The sequence below is a fragment of the Emys orbicularis genome, chromosome 6, assembly GCF_028017835.1.
Source record: "Emys orbicularis isolate rEmyOrb1 chromosome 6, rEmyOrb1.hap1, whole genome shotgun sequence".
Lineage (NCBI taxonomy): Eukaryota > Metazoa > Chordata > Testudines > Emydidae > Emys > Emys orbicularis.
The window spans coordinates 39,319,794-39,342,575 of record NC_088688.1 but is presented as its reverse complement, the minus strand read 5'-3'; the positions used below and the strand labels follow the sequence as shown (position 1 = coordinate 39,342,575).

General features: G+C 40.5%; 1 protein-coding gene across 1 annotated transcript in view; it reads right to left on the bottom strand.

Annotated features, from left to right (window-relative positions):
• IPO11 (importin 11) overlaps positions 1–22,782 on the bottom strand; it is a 250,011-nt gene that overhangs the window by 199,257 nt on the left and 27,972 nt on the right. Inside the window, exons 5-8 of the mRNA XM_065406414.1 lie at positions 16,777–16,849; positions 14,039–14,242; positions 6,835–6,967; positions 4,637–4,695 (exon numbers count right to left, since the gene is read on the bottom strand). Coding sequence (XP_065262486.1) covers positions 4,637–4,695; positions 6,835–6,967; positions 14,039–14,242; positions 16,777–16,849 — 469 coding nt within the window. The remainder of the gene's footprint in view (positions 1–4,636; positions 4,696–6,834; positions 6,968–14,038; positions 14,243–16,776; positions 16,850–22,782) is intronic.

Genomic DNA, 22,782 nt, shown 5'->3' with positions numbered 1-22,782 from the left:
TAATTCACTCATATGACTGTATATTGTCCTTTCCTTTATTGTTCCGTCATTAGGATATTCATTATATTCTTTAATCAGAGGAGCTCAGGGTACTGTCACTCTGGGTCTCTTGGGCGGTACTTCCTGTGCCTATTCTCAACACTGCTCCCTAGATGTACCTCTATAAGGCCTCCTAGTGGCACTGGGGGAATATCAGCTGCTCCAGGCTCTGCAGACCTGGGTTCTAATCTCCAGGTCCTTACATGGACTCACTCCAATTTGTTCACATCTTTCCTAAATTGTAGTGCCTAGTATTGGACTGGGTACTCCAACTAGGGCCTCACCAGTGCCGAATAGAGCAAGACAATTACCTCCTGTGTCTTACATAAAACATTCCTGTTAATACACCCCAGAATCATATTTGCCTTTTTCGCAGCTGCATCACACTGACAACTCTCATTCAGTTTTTGGTCCACTATAACCCCCAGATCCTTTTCAACAGTACTACCACCTCTTCCCCATTTTGTAGTTGTACATTTGAATTTTCCTTTCTAAGTGAAATACTTTGCACTTGTCTTTATTTAATTTCATCTTGTTGAATTCAGACCAGTTCTCCAATTTGTCGAGGTCATTTTGAATTTTAAATCTGTCCTCCAAAATGCTTGCAACCACTCCCAGGTTGCTGTCATCTGCAGATTTTATAAACATACTTTCTACTCCATCATCCAAGTCATTAATGAAAATACTGAATAGTCCCAAACCAGGACTGATTCTGCAGGACCTCACTAGATACGCCCTCTCAATTTGACAGAGAGCTACTGATAACATGTTGACTACCAAGTTTTTTAAAAAGCCAAACCAGTGAATTGGTGGAAGTCACTGACTGAGCACCTGGAACCAGGATCCATTGAAGTGCTGAACCAGCTTTTGACAGCAGTAGGTGTAGAGAGAGTACATTATCATTTCAGTTTATTCAGCTAGTTCAGTTAAATGACTATTCATTCAAAAGTAAGAAAATGATGTGGGAGTTGAAGCAGAAAAGCTTATTTTCTTCTTCCAATCTATAAATAAAAACTAAGTGTGAGAGAACGAGATCTACTAGTCCTCAAAACCTTAAAGAATATAGTAAATGAACGCATTATTAACCATTGTCTAATATAATTTAAAAAATTAAAAATTAATAATCTGAATAAATGTAAGTCAAGCTGTAATTGCTTAAATAAATGTGTAAAAATATAGTGCATCCTCCTGGTTACCAAAAAAAAGCACCAAATTTAGTGTAAAGGCTATATGTAGTTGCAGGAATACTGTGCGGAATGAGACCCAAATACCAAATGTAAAGTCCCAAGCTATAAATATTAACATGCCCAACTAAACACAATTTCTTTTTTAAAAAATCCTATACTAGAGAAAGGGGGGGGACTTCTTCAAACTTAGAGATTTTTTTAATACATATGGACTTTAAGCTTTAAAACAGAGTACTTTTTTTGTTGTTGTTAAGGTCCTCATCCAGAATAACTCTTAACCATGTGTTAGAGTTGTTGGAACAGGGCCTTAAATGTTATTCCCTCAGAAATGTCAAACCAATCCACAAAGCAAACTCTAGGAGACCGTGTAAATACTGAGCATTCATTTCATGCTGTCATAAAAGAGTTCTTGATACTATGATGAAGAGGCTGTGATTGTAAGGACATACTGTTATATAATTGATAGCTCTGTCCATTAAATTACTGAATTATGGAAAGCAGCAGGAACACATCTTTATAATCACAAAAGAAAAATCTGTTTTTATATCCCACTGTTTATTTGGCAAGGCTTCTTCCTATTGTACTAGAAGTCTGATTACACAAGGAGCTACACACTCACTAAGTTATGTGAGTGAAATATACCTTATGGAAATGGTAAGATCCCTTGATCCTTTGTCTTAAACACTGGGGTAGGATTTAGGACAGCGTAGCCTTACAAAATTTGCTATATTTTAGCAAAAATGCATTTACTAATTATGTAATTTGGCAGCCCTTCTTTGAATAGTACTGGAGACTCCCTTATCCACTAGATCTGGTATCTCTTAATTTTGAAGTATGTATGAGACGTGTAAGGTGACTGCAGGAGGATAACATATAGAAGGGCACAATCCTACTTGCTAACAAGAAATAACATTCTGAAAGTTTGGTCAAATACTTGGTTGGTATTATATTGCTGGGGTTTACATTGCTGAATGTGTAGTAACCATGCTTCTGTGCACTAAGACAGAAAGTTAAAAAGAATAGGAAAAAAGACAACTGAAAAAAATGATGAACATATATGGTTTACTGGGAATTCCTCTTAGGGAGGAAGCTGTCTACATATATTTCAACGGCTTTGAAATCATAGAAAATACTTGAAATTTTAAAGACAATCTGTCTCTCTCTTCAGGTCTGGAAAAATGACTGCTTAGATCTGCAGGCCCTATTCTGAAAACCTTATGTAGTAAACAGAGCTACTGGTTAACACTCATTATATGCCAATGGCAATGCTATTATTTTGTGTACAATCTACTGCTGAACCAAATAGTCTATTTCTTTTTACTTACTTTATTTTATGTACAAGAAAACAACTATATGCTTCTAGAAAAATGTTTTTATTGAATTACATGTTAAAACTAAGTATTTCTTCTGTCATTTACTTTTAAGTTCATTTTTTTTTCCTGTTTCCAAATGTTCTGTGTGCAGCACATTTTTGTATTGACAATGAATAACTGCATTTCAGGAGTCAGTAGGGAGGAGGAAGCTAGAACTGATGACTGCTGGATAGGGAGCTGCTTGGACTTTTGGCATGTGGAAAGGCATGGGAATCCCAGGTGACCAGCTGAAGCTTTTGGCATCTGTCAGAGGATGCACCCTTCCCTACCTCTTGTGGGTAGATTTGACAAATATTGTAGTTAGGAGAGATGTTTGACTCCTAGTAGTCCCCCCACACCCAGACCCACACCAGCAACCTTAGATAGTAACCAATTGTACCATTACTCATTACCCAAAATCTTCCACTGCATGCAACAATGGTGGAGACACTGTCTGGATATCTATTTTCTGAATATCAGCAGTGAAATGATTAACAATACTGCCATTTAATACTATCATATTTTATGTTTCACAGTGAATGCCTCATTAAATGAATGGAAAAGTCCACTCGTGGCAGAACTATTGTTTCAAGATTTGGAAAGGAAGACAGAAATGCAGCAATTCACATTTGGTTCACAATTGGACGTTCTGAGTCAGAAACATAAGAGATATCCTCCTTTACACACATTTTTTTAGTTTTAGCAGGTCTAGCGACCAATTCTACAGCTTGTGCATCCACCTCCACAAAACCGACATAGCTTTCTAAAATATTCTAAGCTTAAGGCATCAGAGACTGCAACTCCTAAATTTGGGAATATACAGACACAGAAGACATTTGGAAATATACAGACACAGAACACAGAAGATATAATAAGGCCTTATTGACCCAAAGCTTACCACAGCTAAGGGGTGCTTAGCTAAAAGCAGTCTCAGAACCATTTAGACATGTTGCTTTATTCATTTATTAACTTGGCTATTACCAGTCTTTTTTCTTACTTTTAAGTAAAACCTTGAAGAAAATAAAGACCTGCTCATAACCAGATTATTTTTGGAACATGAGAAGGTATTATCACTAGGATTGTTTGGCTGCTTTGCAACAATGTAAAAGCTTAACTCCCCTATACAACAGAAGTCTTGAGCAACAAGTATATCAAATTAGTTATGGCAAAATTTGAATTAAGTAGTATTGCCTAGAAACATACAGAATTTAGATGGTATAAAAATGATTCGATTTCTAGTTCAAGCAAAATATCAAGATGAAAAAAGCTCAAATCATGTTGGAATTAATTAATTTAAAAGGCTAAACAGTAATCAAAATTATATGATTTTGCATTCCAGTACTTCAGCCTCAGGGCAAGAAATCAATGCTTTATTTTATAACATTCTGTAATGTGATGGGATACCATATCAGAACATAAACAATGACAGTTTTCCCAGTATATCAATGGTTAACCACTAAATATAGCGGGTCATAATTCAAACAAGTGCAATTTTCAATCTGATACTTATTGACACTTATTGGTTTCTAAAACTGGTCACTAAAATAATCTACATGTTGGAAAGGGTGTGGAGTTTTCAGCTTTGGCTAACGGCTGCTGTAAACCAGGGTTATTTCAGTTTATCTTAAATTGATTTAAGCTAAACAGAAATAGGCCTGATTTACACCAGAACAGGAGTGTATACAGAGATGTTTGAACTGGTATCTAAGCTGTTTTAAAAAAAAAAAAAAAAAAATCACACCATATATTAAATTGTAGAAACTCTCTCATTTAGAGAAGGCCGGTCACTAAATTCATACAGGCTATCTTTATCCAAATTGAACATTTCAGATTTTTTCCACTACTGCCCTTTAAATATGTAGCATCAGCATAACATATTAAGTTTATTGTTTTATATTTATCAGGCTTGTCTCTTGAGCCTTCTGTACATAATATAATTATGCATCATTTTATAAATTTCAGATCTCTCTTTGAAGTGGAGTGAAATTCTAACAATGCCTAGAATGTCATGGAAAGAATTCTGAATTATATCTAGAAACAAAGACATCTATCACTTACCATCACCTCTACATTCCGATGAGGTTCCACAAATCCATGAACTGTCAATTTACGAAGCACTGAAAAATACAGTAATATCTTGCTTGCACAGTCTCTTTTTGTAGAATGCTGTCCTGCTCCCTACCCACCCAGATATCAAGTAATTAAACATATGGCTACAATAACCATTGCTATAAAAGCCTCTAATTATTCAAATATGAAATAAATTGCATTTATTTTGCACCTTTAGACTCCTCACCCGCATTCTTGCCACTAATTTAAGTTTGGCAGTACTACTTTAAGGTAGAGCTGGGTAAATAATTGATTTTGTGATTAGCTGGCAGTTCTGAAAATTAGGAAAAAAATTTAAATTCAGAAAAATTTCAGTCAATTGAAAACGTCCGTTTCAGGTTGAACAAAACATATTGTTCGACCTGAAACATTTTGTTAGGGCTAGATTCACAAGCGGCTGGAGGGGGAGGAAGAAGTGGTGGTAGTTATGGTGCCTCCCATTCAAGCTTTAGCCCACTCATCAGGGCATTCACCCAGGATGTGGGAGACCAGGGTTCAACTCCCGCCTCTCCCACATGTGGAGATGGGACCTGAACATGGATCTCACACTGCAAGTGTGTTCCCCATCCACTGAGCTATGGGATATTCTGAGGTGAATCCCTCAGATTCTCCTGGTGAAGCTCTTCCATTGTGTCTAAATTAAATAGCCATTGGAGCAGAGACATCAAGTTGGGTGTCCCACCTCTCAGGTGAGTGCCCTAATAAGTAGACTATAAAGTCAGATTCTCTCTCTTTCTGGCCAAATGATTATTTATACAAAGTGGAACAGCTTCAGCACAAGAGACTGAAAAAGACCCACCCTGGACTACCCTAAAGCCCATGGATTAAGACAGTCTTCCACAATGTCGGAGATACAAGTTCACGTCCCTGCTCCAAAGACTTATTATTTATACACAGTGGAACAGATTCAACATGAGAGATTGAGAGAGACCCACACCATAATATCAGATAGCCCAGTGACTGGGGAACTCTCCAGCAATGTGGGAAACCCAAGTTCAAATCCCTTCTCCACATGAGGCAGAAAATTGAACCTAGGTCTCCCACATCATAGCTGAGTGCCCTAACCACTGGACTACAAGTTATAAGATGGACAGTGGCACCTCCTCCTCCTGCCATTTTGTGAACGGTGCCTTAGTGCCCCCACCCCAAAAACTGTAATTGAAACCATTCAGCAACATTCATGTCAATACCACAAATACTTTCAGCGCCCTGAAAAATTATTTTTTTGGTAAATTTACTATTTGCTAATAAATATTCACCCAGCTCTACTTTAAGGTTCCATTCATGTCAAAATAAGGCTAATGAACAACAATGAAAAAAGGTAACTCCAAAAAGGTTCTTCTTTTCCTGGTCTATCAAAAGGATCCAGTGCCCTAATTTTACCATTTCTGGAGTTCTCTCACAGGGAAGATAACGCGTCATTTCCAGAAACTCCTGAATACTACAGCCCACAAAGCCTTCCTTTTAAATCTTCTGATGTTTGAAACAGTTGTGTTTGTAGTCCATACACAGAAGGAATACAGACACTCCCCGACTTACGCAAGTGTTCCGTTCTGGAACACCTTGCGTAACTTGAATTTTGCGTAAGTCAGAAACATGTACCTGACAATTATGCAAAAGAAAAAAACTCCTATTTCTAGCTTACGGAACTTTTTCCTTAAGTGCAGATTTGCGTACATTGGGTTTGCGTAACCTGGGGGGCGTCTGTAGAGAGATTCACAAACTGCATCTCTTGAAACCCAACATAAGACTAGGGTCATCCATCTCATCAGCACAAAGTAGAAACAGCAACTCTAAAATGTGCAAGAGCTATACTAAATGGCTAACAACTATTAAAGAAGTTATCCAAAATACCCAAGTTATAACTATTTCCAATTGGTTTCTGATAAAAGCAGATCCAAGTACACAGAGCAAGGTTTTTCATTTCCTATGTAGCTCAGCCCAACTGCTAAATACTCAAGTAGAAAGGAACTGAGATTATTGGGCTCCAAGTGGGCATGGCTTTGCTAGACGATTCCAAGGTTCTCACAAGATGCCAGGGACACCATAACCCAACAACAGGAATACACAAATGTTACCTGAATAACCTTATTTCATCTTTTATAGTACATTAAGCATACATATTTAACAATCTTTTTAATTATTACCTTTTAATGACAACAGAGTTCTTTCTAATGAATTTGTAGCTGCAGCTTCATCTCCCGTAAAGATCTGTTGTAGGAATGTATCTGTGTGATGATTCCATAAGGAACAGGCAAAACTATAAATTCCAGATGCTAACTGTAAAGAAAAACCAATACACTTGAATCCCAATATTTGACACTAGTACAATAAATGTATAGATTCATAGATCTTTAAGGCCAGAATGGAATGTTAAATCTAGTCTGACCTCCACCATAACATAGGCCATCATCACTCCTATATAATAGCTTGTTTGATTAAAAAAAAAAAAAAAAATCTTCCATAAAGGCATCCAGTTTTGATTTTGAAGACAGCGAAGACACAGAGAATCCCCCACTTCCCTTGGTAGTTTGTTTCAATGATTAAAAATGTGTTCCTTTATTTCTAATTTGAATTTATCTGGCTAATCCACATGGCTACAAAAAGGGGTTTGCGACAATAATTTTTCTTGCTGGAGAACAAAATTGGAGAACTGGTTTCTTTACAAACAAGTTTCAACGTGACATACATTGTAGACTGGTGAATGTCTGTTACACTCTATTCCAATTTCTAGTCATATTTATGTTGTGTAATAAAAAATAGTAGTACTGTACAGTATGTGCACGTGTTGAACCCTATTTTGATGACAGCTGCATAGTTATGTATATTCTTTACTGATGAAGCATATTAAACTGATTTTCTTCCCCAAGTTATTTAAGTTAAGAAATTATAGTGAGGTTGAGACAGATAGTTAGTTGCAAATTTAAACGTATGGAGCAAGTCTTTATATATAAATAACTCAATTTACATTTCAAAAACCATAATCTTTATTTTTTTTAAAATCACTGTCTTTTATCCATCCTCCAACAAAGTAAAGGGGCATACTGTATTTAGAAAATATTATAAGAAATAAAGGTTACTTTCATGTAAGAAGACAGAATTATGCCCTAATTTCCCAGAATGAGTTATTCCAACCTAGAGAATGAGGATTTAGTAGTCTGCACTGAGAGTTTCCTGTTCATTTATCCCATTAGATGGAGTGTAGTGGCACTTGATTCAGCCTCACAAAACACAGGTAAGCCACTAGAGACCAAGAACATTAATGCAGAGTCCTTGTGCCTCTAACTTCCCCAGCATCTCATTTCCTCACTCTGGCTCTCTGGCAGCACAGCTCTGATGGAGCCATCCTGTGAGGGGCGTCCAACCAGCCACTGTTCCCAGAACACTTCTTGTGTATGGCACGTAACAGCTGGCCACACTGCCAACCAGGAGTCAGTGCAAGTTAACGCTAGTTCAGTCACAATAAATCTGCAGTGGGCAAACTCGTAGATTTGGAGATGAAAGGGAAATTATACTACTGAAAGCAACTGCTCCTCAAGCCCCACAATGCTTTGAATCCATGGAGTCTGAAGTCTGTAGAGAACCTGCAGAGTTTCCGTTGTTCCCTGGGAGGAGAGTGCTGCAGAGATGGCTTTCCCCCACTGAGCTTGCATTCTCCTCGTGTAAATGGAAAGGAGCATTTGAGCCTTTTAAACATTTCCAGGGGTAGTATGGGAAAAGCACAAACACGCTTGGTTGAAAATTTAACAAGTGGGCAAAGGATGCTGGCATCATGGGCCAATCGGAGGTGGAAGTCAACATTTCAATAATGAATGAGACAGGACAGGTATGATAGGGATAAGCTGTGAAGCGCCATGAAAGTGAATGCAAGTAGTAACTTATGTTTGATACAAACAGGGAAGGGGGAGCCAGTGGTGGGGTGACGTAATGGGCTAGAATAATCTTTGCAGCAGCATTTTGAATGAGAATGAAGAGAGTAAGGATGCATTTGTCAAGACCAGACAAACAGATGTTGCACTAGTTGAGACATGATAGGAGGACAGCTTGGACAAGAGTTTTAGATGTGTGGACTGGTAGAAAAGGTATAATTGACATGTTATGAAGAAAGACGAAGCAAAATTTAGACGTAGCCCAGACATGAGGACCTAGAACACAGATCCGAGTTAAAGATGATGCCCAGGTTACAAGCCTGAGTGACAGGCAGGATAGCAGTGTTGTCCACGGTGATCAAGAAAGAAGGAAAGAAAGAAGAGAGCCGGAGGCGGGGGGGAAATGGGGGATACGAGCTTTCTTTTTAGCCATGCTGAGCATGAGCTGACGGCTAGACATCCCCAGATATTAGTTTGAAAAGAAAGAGATAGGTCTGGAATAAAGAGGAGGATCTGTGAGTCATCAGCATAGAGATGGTAGTTGAATTTGTAGATGAGATTATCCAGAGATAAGGTGAAGAGAAGGACAGAGCCCGGCAGAACCCCCAAAGAAAGCTGAAGGATGGATGAAGAGGATATTCTGAAGGACACACTGAAGGAGCAATTAGAGAGGTAGGAGGAGAACCAGAGAAGGAGAGAGTCAGGAGTACAAGATTTCAAGAGGAAGAACAAGGTTGACTATGTCAAAAGAGGCTGACAAGTCAAGAAGGGTGAGGATGAGGTACTGGTTCTGAGCTTTAACTAGAAAGAAGTCATTAGAGACTTTGGCGAGTGGAATGCAAAGTGGGGAAGCTGGACTGGAGAAGGTTGAGGGTGGCACTGGAGGGGAGGAACCTCAGACAGTTATTGTAGACAGTGCCATCAATGAACTTTAACTATCCACGATGACTCCAAGATCTCTTTTGTGATTGATAACAGCTAATTTAGTCACTATCATTTTGTACGTATAGTTGGGATTATTTTTTCTAACATGAATTACACTTTGCACTTATCAACACTGAATTCATAAACCACAGTCTCACATCGTAAACTATGGTTCTCACTTGGCCAATAGCGATGTAAACCAACAGTTATGATGAAAAACCCAATTTTTTTGCTAATTAACAAAAGTACATAACCCAGGGACCTCACTATATGCTATTGTGAATTAAGCTAAACTGCATTGAGGCTATTTTCATTCAGAATGAATGTGTCCACACTGGGGTTTAAAGCAGTTTAATGAATCCACTTTAAATTTACACCTGTAGTTAATTCGGATTAGCTTTCCTGAGAGGCCCTGTGTAGACAAGCCCCTTAGTTTGTTTCACTCTCAAATCATGGGGTCAGCACTAGCATCTTCATACAGATGACACACTGACCTCAGAGAGCAGTTTAGGAATCAGAGGCAGCATGCTGTATTTTCATATGGACAGCTGAACCAGATGTTCAAAATAAGCTTACCTGGGTTAGGGGCTTTTGCTCACCCAAACTCTTGCAGGTCATCTTATGCAGGAAGCATTAGGGAGTAACTTGTACAAGAAAGTGGGTCAATCAGATCACAAAGGCATTGCAGCAACTTGATGCGCCACATTTGGCAGAATGACTGAGGAAACTTGGGTTTCAAGAAGAATGCAAACAGGTCTGTTAAGGCCACAACTGCCCCCAATCAAACACAAGAGACCAAAAGACAGAGGAAAGGAGATTATATTTCCCTAGAAGTATTACACTGTAGCTTAGAACATCTACTACATAATTATATTTTCCCTGAAGGATGACTGACCACCACAGCAAAGAGATTTTTCTGTCACTTTTTTTTCCCTCTGAATTTGGACGCCTACTAATGTGCACTCAGACAGCCCCAATTTGTTCAGTTAAATAGTACTGAGCATCCTGAATACACACCCTTGCACAACATTAACCTGAATATTAATGCACGGCCTATAATGAATTTGGAAATACCATCAGCACCTTTCCAGATAACCATCGTTTAATATAATTCTTGACAGAATGGTACCAATACAGTTCCCTGTGCCTAACTGTGCTAGAAAACAGCTTTATAAAATATACTTCATATTAGTTGACAGTGGGTTGAAGATGCACTATTCTATAACCTATAGGACAAATCTATATGCTATACTCAACAGATTTTTATAATGGAGAGAGTAGTTGCATGATTTGTCATTTTCATTCAGACCTATTAAATTAATACAAGCAGTTGAATGCTGCCTGGGATAATTGAATTTTATTTCTGCCTCTGCCACAGAGTTCCTATGTGATGTTGAGCAAGTAATTTAAACCAAACTTCTTATAGGCAGTCACTAATTGTGTTCTCATTTTCTGGGTGTTGGTCTTGAGAATCCAGAGTCTGATTTACAGAAATGCTGAGCACTCACAGCTGCAACTGAAGTCAACAGAAGTTGTGCTTTCAACATATAAAGTGCTAGATAATGTGAAGTACTCTGAAGAATCAGGCCGTAGGCCCCCAAAATTAGTGAACAATTTTGACCTTCTGCTCTCCATGTGTAAAACAGGAATAATAAAAACCCCTCACGTCACAAGGATGTTGTAAAGTTTAAATGATGACTGTGAAACACTCTGATACTAAAGTGATGAGTGTCACAGAAAAGCCCATGAATAAATTAATAATTTTGTATTCACAGCACTGTTTGAATAGTGTGCAGTAAATAAAGCTTAAGGTCACACATTACATGAGTAAATAAAATGTTGAATATCTTATTAATTGAGCCCTCTCCATCTTGTGCACTGAATGAGGCAGGGGTCCTGTGGCAAGAAATAGTTATCATGTAATTAAAGACTGTAACATAATGCAGGGGTTGAATTAAGGTTGTACAGGATACTGTAATACTGTCAATTTCCTAATTTTTGAGTGTTTCATTTTGCAACTTTAATATTTTTTTCAGTTTTATTTCTGTAATTTCCTAGGTTTTTAAAAAAGCAAACTGAAAAAACAAATTCCATCACATGGCATCATAATGACTCCCTTGTGGTTCTTCTGCAGAGTTGGAACCTTTAGGTCCACCACACACAGACCTCTGCCACTTTAGAGGATGGAATTACTGGTAGCAATAGTAGGTTGTTACCCTCTATGTAGAGCAGTACTAGAGGGAGACGACACACACACTTGGCCAGTGGGTTTCACAGATATTTACAGGAATGGCAAAACTTAGCAACCTTGGGTCCAGGCTCTGGAGAGGAGTACTCTAGAGATCACAGACCCTTCTGCTTGTCTGTCTTGTCCTCCCCACAGCTTATTCTTCTACCCCATCACTACCAACCTGTCTTCCTATCCCATTTCCAGTCTCCACTAAAGTTTCTTATCCCAGTGCCAGTCTCCTTCCCAGCCAGTTCTAGTTTCCATCCTACCAGCTTCTTGTCCAATCTGTCTCTCCTTCACTGTGCACACACAGGATTTTCATCCAATCTCAGTCTCCCTTTTCACCAACAAAACTCTTACCTGACTCCTTGTCCCAATTTCCCAGCAAGTCCCAATTCTCCCCGCTGTTCCTGGCTCATCTCTCCCTCTCTCCATTCTCCTTCTCCTCACTGGTTCTCTGTCTCTTCCTCCAGACAATCCTATCTCCTCTTTGCCTGATTCCTTCACTGGCTCCCAATCCAAGCCACCCACACACACACCCCAGCTCCCACTCCCAGCCTCCATGCCCAATCAGCCCCAACCTCCAGCTCCCACTCCCAACCTCCTTACCCAACCAGTACCAACCTCCAACCCACATCTGCCAGTGCCAGCCTCCATCCCTCATTTCTCATGGCCAGTCTCTCTGCCCAGTCAGTCCCAAAATCCCCTCTTCATGTCTCATTCCCAGATGCCTTGCCCACTAGTCTCTGTCATCCCCCAATGATTACAAGTCCTAGTTTCTGCCTTCTCCCCCAGTTCCAGTCTCACCAGATTCCTAGTCCCAAACTATTCCTTTCCCATCTCCCCAGTCCAGCCCTTGTTCCCCTCTGCATTCAAGCCAGGCGGCTTCCTCCTCCACACTTCCCATGCACCAGCAGGGGGGTCACTGACAGCACTGGAGAGGCAGACTCCTGGCTCTCAGTTCCATTGCCCGGCCTCACTTTGGCACATTCCATTCTTCTGAGCCACCAGAGCCTAGTGTGGAGCATGCCGAGTCACTCTGTAGGCATGATTCACATTCAGTCTGGCCAGCAATAGGAGTTGTTAGGGAATGGAGCATGCTCAGTGTGGACGGAATCTTCTTACACTTTAGCTGCTGAATTCTAAGAATTCTCTACTGAGCATGAGCAAACCGAGTTTTGCTTGGCCAAATTTGGGGGGAGTTTCACAGGACAAGCAAAAGACACATCCCACCTGCTAAATTTTGAATCTCTAATCCAAAGCAGGGAGGCTATGATGGGGTAGTGAATCCTAATGGTCACCCACCCCCTCACATGGCATGGCCCTTTAAGAGGCTGAAAAGATGCTGCTTAGGAAGGCCTAGAAAATCTGATTAACAGAACCCAGCTCCAGGGGTGAGAGCTGGGGAGACTCCTAGGTAAGGAGAAAGCGTAAAACTAACCAATATAGCTGGGTTCCAAAGAGGAGGGCTGGGGATTCTTGTGTAAGGAAGCACTGAAAAGGGGTAATCCCAAGAAGGAACTGGGAAGATTTCCAGACCAGAGGCTGTTTACTGACATAGTAAAGAGTCTCCTGAAGGAAGGAGCCAGAGACAGCTAGTTAGCAAGCCCGAGGTGATGAATGTCCCTGGATGTGTCTGAGTGAGCTTCTGTTTGTGCTTATGGCTGTCAGTAATAAATGATAAATAATAAATAATAAACCCTTACAAGGAGGTTGCTTTTTGATTAAAAAAGTTGTCTTGACTTGTTTATAACCCGGCTTAAGGGAAGTGAGGAAGGGTTCTCCTGTAATGCCATATCTAACCGAAAGGGGCACACACTGGGGTAACCTCCACACCAACACAGAGCCACTAAAGCTTCTCAGAGAATAGGTCACCAGAATTTTATTTTTTTTAAAAACAGCAGAACAAGGTATTTTTCCCTAGCCTCATACTTGTAAATGGCTGAATCATTTTGGTTGAAATTTAAACAAAAAATCAGCCTGAGGAAGACACCCGGCATGGAAAATTTCAGCCCAATGGTTAAAAGTTTGAGAGAGTTATGAGCAATTGAAAACAGGATCTTATCATGGAAAGCATCAGGCAACCTAACAGGTAGTGCTACCAGCTCACCTTAGCCTACCTTTTTTTTTTTAAAATACATCACATATTATGACTTGTCATGTATAGAGAATAAATACCATTTATGACACCCTTTCACATGTGCACCTCCCATGTACCCACTTCCACAGCCCATCACAAACATTTATAAACAAATATGTAAAATAGCATTTCTACTCTTCTCTCAAGCCCAGAATATTACATGTTGCATTATTAATAGCGTTACTTACGTCATAAAAAAGTTTCCTATCTGCAGCAAGTCGTTTAGATGCCAGCGTCTTAGTAACATGATAAAAAGTAAGTAATGCTCTGTGTTGGCGGAGATCATCTTGGACTTTCACTGATTCTAGAAGAGTAGGAATAAGCTCTGGCCACTGTCTAGGGCAATCCAGCCTAGCAACTTTAGCAATCAACACAGAGATCTGAGTGGCTATCTGCAGAAAAAAGAGTTACCAGAAAGACACACATAAGGCCAAGGTAGATTTAATAAAATTTACATTCCAGAAACTTAATTTCTGTTACATTTAATAAACCTGCTAATAAAATTTTAAGCTACTTGTTTAGTTGAGGCTTCAGTCAACATTTTACTGTATTACTGTATTTTAAAGGGCAGCTAGAGTCACTGTATGCATTTTAGCAGCCTATTGTAGTTAGGATTCAATAATTTAGAGACCATTCTTGGCCCAGTGAAAAGTTTTTAATCTGACCTCACTTCTCTTCCTGTTTAATTCTATATTTTTTTTCTATACAGAGAGAGAGAAAAAGAGAGAGAGGATAAACACACACACACACACATTATATATAGATAGATAGATAGATAGATAGATAGAGAGAGAGAGAGAGAGAGAGAGAGAGAGAGACAGAGACAGCTAGGTAATGTTAACGATACATATGGCCCTCATCAACATAGTATATGAGCACCACTTCCTGTTTCAAAACATGGCCTTTTTGCCTTCTCTATTTGTATAATGGTAAGAAAAGTGTAGGCAGAACATAATGCTAAAAACAGGCTGCAGCCTCAAACAGCCACAAACTAAGTGCTTGGAGCCGCTAAGCATTTAAGCACATGCTTAAAGTTATGCACTCAAGGCACTCTACTGGATCAAGGACTTAACTTGCTAGTCTGCTTCAAGCAGCAATAACTTGTCCTATTTCCCCCTGAGATTTGCCATGGATGACTATGTTTTGGGGGGCATTATGGGTTGGATTCATGAGCAGGACTCATCACCCTTTTCCAGCAGCAGCCAGTCTGTACCAACAGTACTTGGCAATTGGCTATTCTGAACTGAAGGCTAGTAGAAGTGAAGACCTTCCTTCCCAATAAATCAAGGCATATACCCTCCTTATTGACCAGAGTAGATCTAGAGTGTTGCTGTATAGATGTTTCTGTGGCAGCCTGGACAACCAAAGAGTTAGAAGCAGAATGAGAAAAGAGAAATTCTGTCCCTCTGGATGGGACAAAATAGTGGTTTTCTTTCCTCTTAGGGGTATGGATGCAAGTGGCTGGGATATGTCAGACTGTTCTAGTTGGTTCCAAAATGGGTACATTAACAAGAAACGCAATTTGGCTGGATCTGGAGGATTGGAGGATCTGTAGCTCCTCTGCAATCCTAAGTAACAGTTCTCTCTCCCTGGGGCACAAAGGGTCCTGGCCTGCCCAGAATGACAGAGCTAGCGCAGTTACAGTTTGTGCCACAGTTAGGTAAGGCAGAGCCAATGCTGCTGGTGGTTGAGGCGCCCTATGTTTGGCTTTTGTCAGTGCTATTGTTTATCAGGGTTTAGGCTTAAGTTGGTACCGGAGGCACCATTGCCACTGGAGCATGGTCTAGTAGCAAAAGAGCCCTGTATTTGGAGGCTCTCTTGTCATGATCCTGAGACTTAGGATGTTCTAAGACCTCATGGGATGAGTGGGAAGACTTACTTGACTTACGCAGGGTTATATCCAACTTCGTTGAAGAGATTTTTGGAAAAGAATTTGCTCTTGTTTTTATGAGAATGCTCCCGCCCTCCCGACAAGACCCCAGTGGGGGATCTGTGGGAGTAGATTCCCTGGCTCCTAAGTCAGACCTCACGACAGGATGTATACTCATTGCTGAGTCAGGCTGATGTACTGGAGGGGGATCCTCCAATCTGAGTCCGACTGCTTTCTCCATTAAGCGGTTCTTAAGACAAAATTCCTGCCCCCCCTCCGAGGCTGTACAGGCAGCATTGATGGTCATAACTGATTGAGAAGAAGTGTTGGCAAGAAGCACAGATTTTGAGGCCCAGAGTCCTGGGCATAGTTCAGTACCCGCAATGAGGTACTGGTGGAAGGGATGGTGAATGTAACTATGAAACATAACTAAAAACTATCAAGTAAAATTCTCAACTATTTACAAAATATATACATATGTATTTACAGATTGAAGAATAAAGGAAGATGAAGCTCTGGATGCTGGAGTTTCCAACCCAGGCCGTGCAGTAGTATGAAGGAACTGGAGAGGCAGACAGTCTGCTCCGCTCTTTATCGCCATGATTAGAGGTACAAGGAGAGAGAGGGCACATGTACAGACCAACAGAAACTGCCTTCCAAAATTCTCTGACTTTGGGCACATGAAGCACATGTGTATTCACAGTGGAATAAACATAGGAACCAGAACTCAAAGAATGAGTCTTTAGTCTACCTCAGACAAACTCAGAAGTACAAAAATTAGTTATTTTAAACACAAAGAGATACAAATTTAATTCTGAAATATAGGAGGGCATAAATATGATAATCCAGTCAAATGAAGAAAAACTTGATACTTAAGAAAAACTTAATTCTGTGATAAAATCTCACATCCCACATCAACATGAAATACTATTTGAAAGGAAACATGAAAACTGGAAATTCTGTCACATCTCAATTTAAACTTTCATTTAAAAAAAAAGTTACATCCTTGAGCACTTGTTAAGAGAATAACTAATCATCATTAATTTCATTACTAACCTGATTCACTGGTTCGTTGAAGTTGGTGATGAGCCCAGCACGCAATGTAGATTTCTCCTCTTCCGAAAGAGCACTGTTATAATAAGATGTTTAATTAACATGTTATATTTTCAAACTATAAATCCCCCCCAACTTTTATGCATATTTATAGAGAGTTATTTTTATAGGTAGTATCAGTAAAAAATTTAAAGACCCAGGCTGGATAAAAATCAATAATTTTTTTTTAAATCAAAATATTAGATTTGTTCATTTAAATGGAATATTTTTAATTTAAATTGTTTTTACTTACATTAGATACAAGTTTATTTTTAAAAAATAACCTATTTGAAATTGACAACCTATTGTGAGGCATATACTTATCTATTAAAACATTTTTAAATTAAACAAAATATAGTATTAAGCACTATACGTATGCTGCCAAGTTTTAAAGAAAGTCAGATCACTGAACAGCTGGAAGTCACTGGTTAAGGACCTGGAACCATAACATGATGAACGTGCTAAACCAGCTTTTGACAGCAGTAGCCTCTTCTGCAGGTACAGTGAGAATATTTTTTTCATTTCAGTTTATTCAACTAGTTCAGCTCAATGACTAGTTTATTCAAAGTTAAGAAACCAATTAGGAACTGGAAAAGCACGAAATCTTGTTTCTTCTTCCAATCTGAATCAAAACTAGGTGTGAAAACATGAGATCTACTAGTTCTAAAATCTTCCAGGACACGGTGACCTGAAACAACCACTTCAGTTCACTAACTAAGGATAATACTTCCTTTGATTAATAAATTAATCTTAAATGGAAAACATGTTCTTTTCTTATGTATCTACCACATTTAAGGAAATTTTATTTAATTAATTAAAAAAATAAAATGCTGGTTTGTGCATGTTTAATTGAATTCCAGTTTCCATCCAAATAGAGCTTAACACAAATCACAAGTAAAAAGTTAATCATTTATTAAAAAGACATGCATCATTCAACATTTTCTAACATAATACAAATGTAAAAATTAATAATCTAAATATATGTAAATTAAGCTATATAACTGCTTAATTAGTGTAGACAGAGCATATCCTCTTGCTTATAAGAAAGGAGCGCCAAATTTAGTATAAAGGCTGTATTTAGTTGCAAATTAACGTTTTAATGGTTACCAAAAAAAAAAAAAAAAAAAAAACCTTTCTATGAGAAAATAACTAAAAAAAAGTACAAATGCAAAATATGATTAAAATCAATTATTGAAATCAAGGTTTCCTGCTTGCTGATTTAAATCAAGATTAAAATCAGTGATTTAAATTGCTCTGATTTAAATCAATCCACCCTGAAAAGACTATTTCCATTTGAGTTTAATACATCTGACTGGATGATGAATATTTTCATGCATATAGTTTTCTTGCTACTAACAAACTTCAGCCTGGTGAAGTATAAAAAGATCATTATTCTGGTCACTGACATTTGAGAAAGTGGAGAGACAGTAGGAGGACACAAAGATGGACAAATACATGCACTTATGAGACCTTTTGTGATCAACTTTTTATTGACTTCCAGCAGTGTATATAAATCACGTTGCAGGCGGTTGTGTGTAGCTAGGTAATACGCACAGACTTATGACAGATTTATCTTGGTTGCAGTCCATTATTAACAGACTCAAACCCAACACATATACTCACAGATAACTTGCAAAAGGATAGAAGACAAATATAGAAAACAGGATCAAACTGATACTGTGTATGAAATATTATGTACAGAACTGTAAGCTGATGTATAACAAGGAAGGATAAGCAGTGAGGGACTTAACACAAGTAAATAATACTTTTTTTACTTTATCCTTATACAGCACTGTACTTTTCACCAAAGTATGCATTTTAAAGTACGTTACAAACAATTAAGCCTCAAAACACATATGAGGTTATTAGATATTATATTTTCACCTAAGGTTCAATTAAGCTGCAGAAAGATTAAGTGACATTGACACAATGCAAAAAAACATGATAATAATTAAGTCATTCTACTGATTTTTAAACATGCATTTTCCTATCGTCACTACAGGGCAGCATTAAAGTTGTTTGGATTACATAACAGTAAATGTTTATAACTTAACATGTTTGAATTTCTTAAAAATTAAACCTTAACTCTGAATTTCCCTAGCTTAATACTTGATTTTGGGATAACTACAATATCCCTGTAATGTGTATTTTTATCCTAAATTATTGAGATGCACTATCAATTTTAATTCCATCTTAGCATTGCTTTGTCTGGGAATTTCCTTGCTTTTATGTAATTAAAAGATTCGTACATGAACACTAAAGCAAGAATCTCCAAGAGAATGTTATAATGTGATAGTTCTAATTATATGACAATATGAAGTATCAACATTAAATCATTTTATTTTAACTTGTTTGACCAGATTCACAATAATTTACCCAACTCTAGAGTTGTGCAAAACACAATTAAACCGAGTTCAGAGCTGCTTTGTTTTGCCACAGCAATGCAAAACAGTGTAAATCCCAGTTTTCCCTGTCCCTGTTTTTGTACCTCCCTATATTCACTTGTGCACACAGAGGCCTGGTCTACACTACGTGTTTAGGTCGACTTTAGCAGCATTAAATCGAATTAAGCCTGGACGCGTTCACACGACGAAGCCCTTTCTTTCGACTTAAAGGGCCCTTTAAACCGGTTTCTTTACTCCACCTCCGACGAGGGGATTAGCGATAAAATCGGCCATAGGGGGTCGGAATTGGGGTAATGTGGACGGAATTCGACGTTATTGGCCTCCGGGAGCTATCCCACAGTGCTTCATTGTGACCGCTCTGGACAGCACTCTCAACTCAGATGCACTGGCCAGGTAGACAGGAAAAGCCCCGCGAACGTTTGAATTTCATTTCCTGTTTGCTCAGCGTGGAGAGCACAGGTGACCACGCAGAGCTCATCAGCACAGGTAACCATGATGGAGTCCCAGGATCGCAAAAGAGCTCCATCATGGACCGAACGGGAGGTATGGGATCTGCTCGCCATATGGGGAGTTGAATCAGTGCTAGCTGAACTCCGTAGCAGTAAACGAAATGGCAAAATATTAGAAAAGGTCTCCAAGGCCATGAAGGACAGATGCCATAACAGGGACGCACAGCAGTGCCGCGTGAAAATTAAGGAGCTAAGGCAAGCCTACCACAACGCCAGAGAAGCAAACGGAAGGTCCGGGGCAGAGCCGCAAACATGCCGCTTCTACGCGGAGCTGCATGCCATTCTAGGGGGTGCAGCCACCACTACCCCAACCGTGTGCTATGACTCCCTCACTGGAGAAAAACACAGGGAAGCGGGTTCGGGGTACGAGGAAGATGAGGATGGAGATAGCTCACAGCAGCAAGGAAGCGGAGAAACCGGTTTCCCCAACAGCCAGGATATGTTTATCACCCTGGACCTGGAACCAGTAACCCCCGAACTCACCCAAGGCGTGCTCCCAGACCCTGAGGGCACACAGGGGACCTCTGTTGAGTGTACCTTTGTAAATATTACTTATGGTTTAAAAGCAAGCGTGTTTAATGAGTAATGATTAATTTGCCCTGGCAATCGCGGCCAGTACAGCTACTGGAAAAGTCTGTTAACGTGTATGGGGATGGAGCGGAAATCCTCCAGGGACATCTCCAGAAAACTCTCCTGGATGTACTCCCAAAGCCTTTGCAAAAGGTTTCTGGGGAGGGCTGCCTTATCCCGTCCGCCATGGTAGGACACTTTACCACGCCAGGCCAGTAGCACGTAGTCTGGAATCATTGCATAACAAAGCATGGCAGCGTATGGTCCCGGTGTTTGCTGGCAAGCAGACAACATCCATTCCTTATCGCTCTTTGTTATCCTCAGGAGAGTGATATCATTCACGGTCACCTGGTTGAAATGGGGCGATTTTATTAAGGGGATATTCAGAGGTGCCCGTTCCTGCTCTGCTGAACAGAAATATTCCCCGCTGTTAGCCATGCGGTGGGGGGGAGGGGTGAAGTGATCATCCCAGAGAACTGGGTGTGGGGGGGAGGGGAGTTAGTTGGGTTTGTGCTGCATGTTAACCCTGAAACCGCAGCCCCTCCTTTTACATTGCAAACCCATTTTAAATGGCCAACCCAATGGGTGCTTGGTATGGGAAATGAGAGCACTACTGTTTGAAACCATTCCCACATGTTAAGAAGGTTAAAAAAGCCAAAAGACTGTGTCTTACCATGGCTGCCTGCAAGCCGAAATCTGTGGCCTGGCACTGTGTGAGTGATCTCTCACACCAAACCGGCAGGCCCTCAATATAAGAGGAAAAATGCGACCTTGTAACGAAAGCACATGTGCTGTGTAATGTGAACAGCAAAATTTAACGTGAAAGAGTGTACCCATTGTTCTCTAAAATGTGTCTTTTTTTAACCACCTCTCCCTTCTCCTCCACCAGCTGGAAATGTTTCTCCTTCACAGAGGCTAGTGAAGATTAGAAAGAGAAAACGGAGGACGCGGGATGACATGTTCACAGAGCTCCAGATGTCCTCCCACGCTGACAGAGCACAGCAGAATGCGTGGAGGCAGTCAATGACTGATTACAGAAAAGCACAATATGAATGAGAGGAGAGGTGGAGTGCTGAATCGCGGGATGAACAGAGCAAGTTGCGGGCTGAAGATGATAGGTGGCGTCAGCTTGCAGACAGAAGGCAACAGTCAATGCTCCGGCTGCTGGAGCATCAAACTGATATGCTCCAGCGTATGGTTGAGCTGCAGGAAAGGCAGCAGGAGCAGAGACCGCCGCTACAGCCCCTGTGTAACCAACAGCCCTCCTCCCCAAGTTCCATAGCCTCCTCACCCAGACGCCCAAGAACACGGTGGGGGGGCTTCCGGCCACCCAGTCACACCACCCCAGATGATTGCCCTAGCATCAGAAGGCTGGCCTTCAATAAGAGTTAAAGTTTTAAACTGCAGTGTGTCCTTTTCCTTCCCTCCTCCCCCACCCATCCCGGGCTACCTTTGCAATTATCCCCCTAGTTGTGTGATGAATTAATAAAGAATGCATGAATGTGAAGTAACAATGACTTTATTGCCTCTGCAAGCGGTGCTTGAAAGGGGGAGGGGAGGGTGGGGTGGTTGGCTTACAGGGAAGTAGAGTGAACCGGGGGGGGGGGGCGGAGGGTTCATCAAGGAGAAACAAACAGAAGTTTCACACCGTAGCCTGGCCAGTCACAAAACTCGTTTTCAAAGCTTCTCTGATGCGCACCGCGCCTTGCTGTGCTCCTCTAACCGCCCTCGTGTCTGGCTGCGCGTAATCAGCAGCCAGGCGATTTGCCTCAACCTCCCACCCCGCCATAAATGTCTCCCCCTTACTCTCACAGATATTGTGGAGCGCACAGCAAGCAGCAATAACAATGGGGATATTCTTTTCGCTAAGGTCTGAGCGAGTCAGTAAGCTGCGCCAGCGCGCTTTTAAACGTCCAAATGCACATTCCACCACCATTCGGCACTTGCTCAGCCTGTAGTTGAACAGGTCCTGACTCCTGTCCAGGCTGCCTGTGTACGGCTTCATGAGCCATGGCATTAAGGGGTAGGCTGGGTCCCCAAGGATCACGATAGGCATTTCAACATCCCCAACGGTTATTTTCTGGTCCGGGAAGAAAGTCCCTTCCTCCAGCTTTCGAAACAGAGCAGAGTGCCTGAAGACGCGATCTTCATGTACCTTTCCCGGCCATCCCACGTTGATGTTGGTGAAACGTCCCTTGTGATCCACCAGGGCTTGCAGCAACATTGAAAAGTACCCCTTGCGGTTTATGTACTCGGTGGCTTGGTGCTCCGGTGACAAGATAGGGATATGGGTTCCGTCTATGGCCCCACCACAGTTTGGGAATCCCATTGCAGCAAAGCCATCCACTATGGCCTGCACGTTTCCCAGAGTCACTACCCTTGATATCACCAGGTCTTTCATTGCCCTGGCAACTTGGATCACATCAGCCCCCACAGTAGATTTGCCCACTCCAAATTGATTCCCGACTGACCGGTAGCTGTCTGGC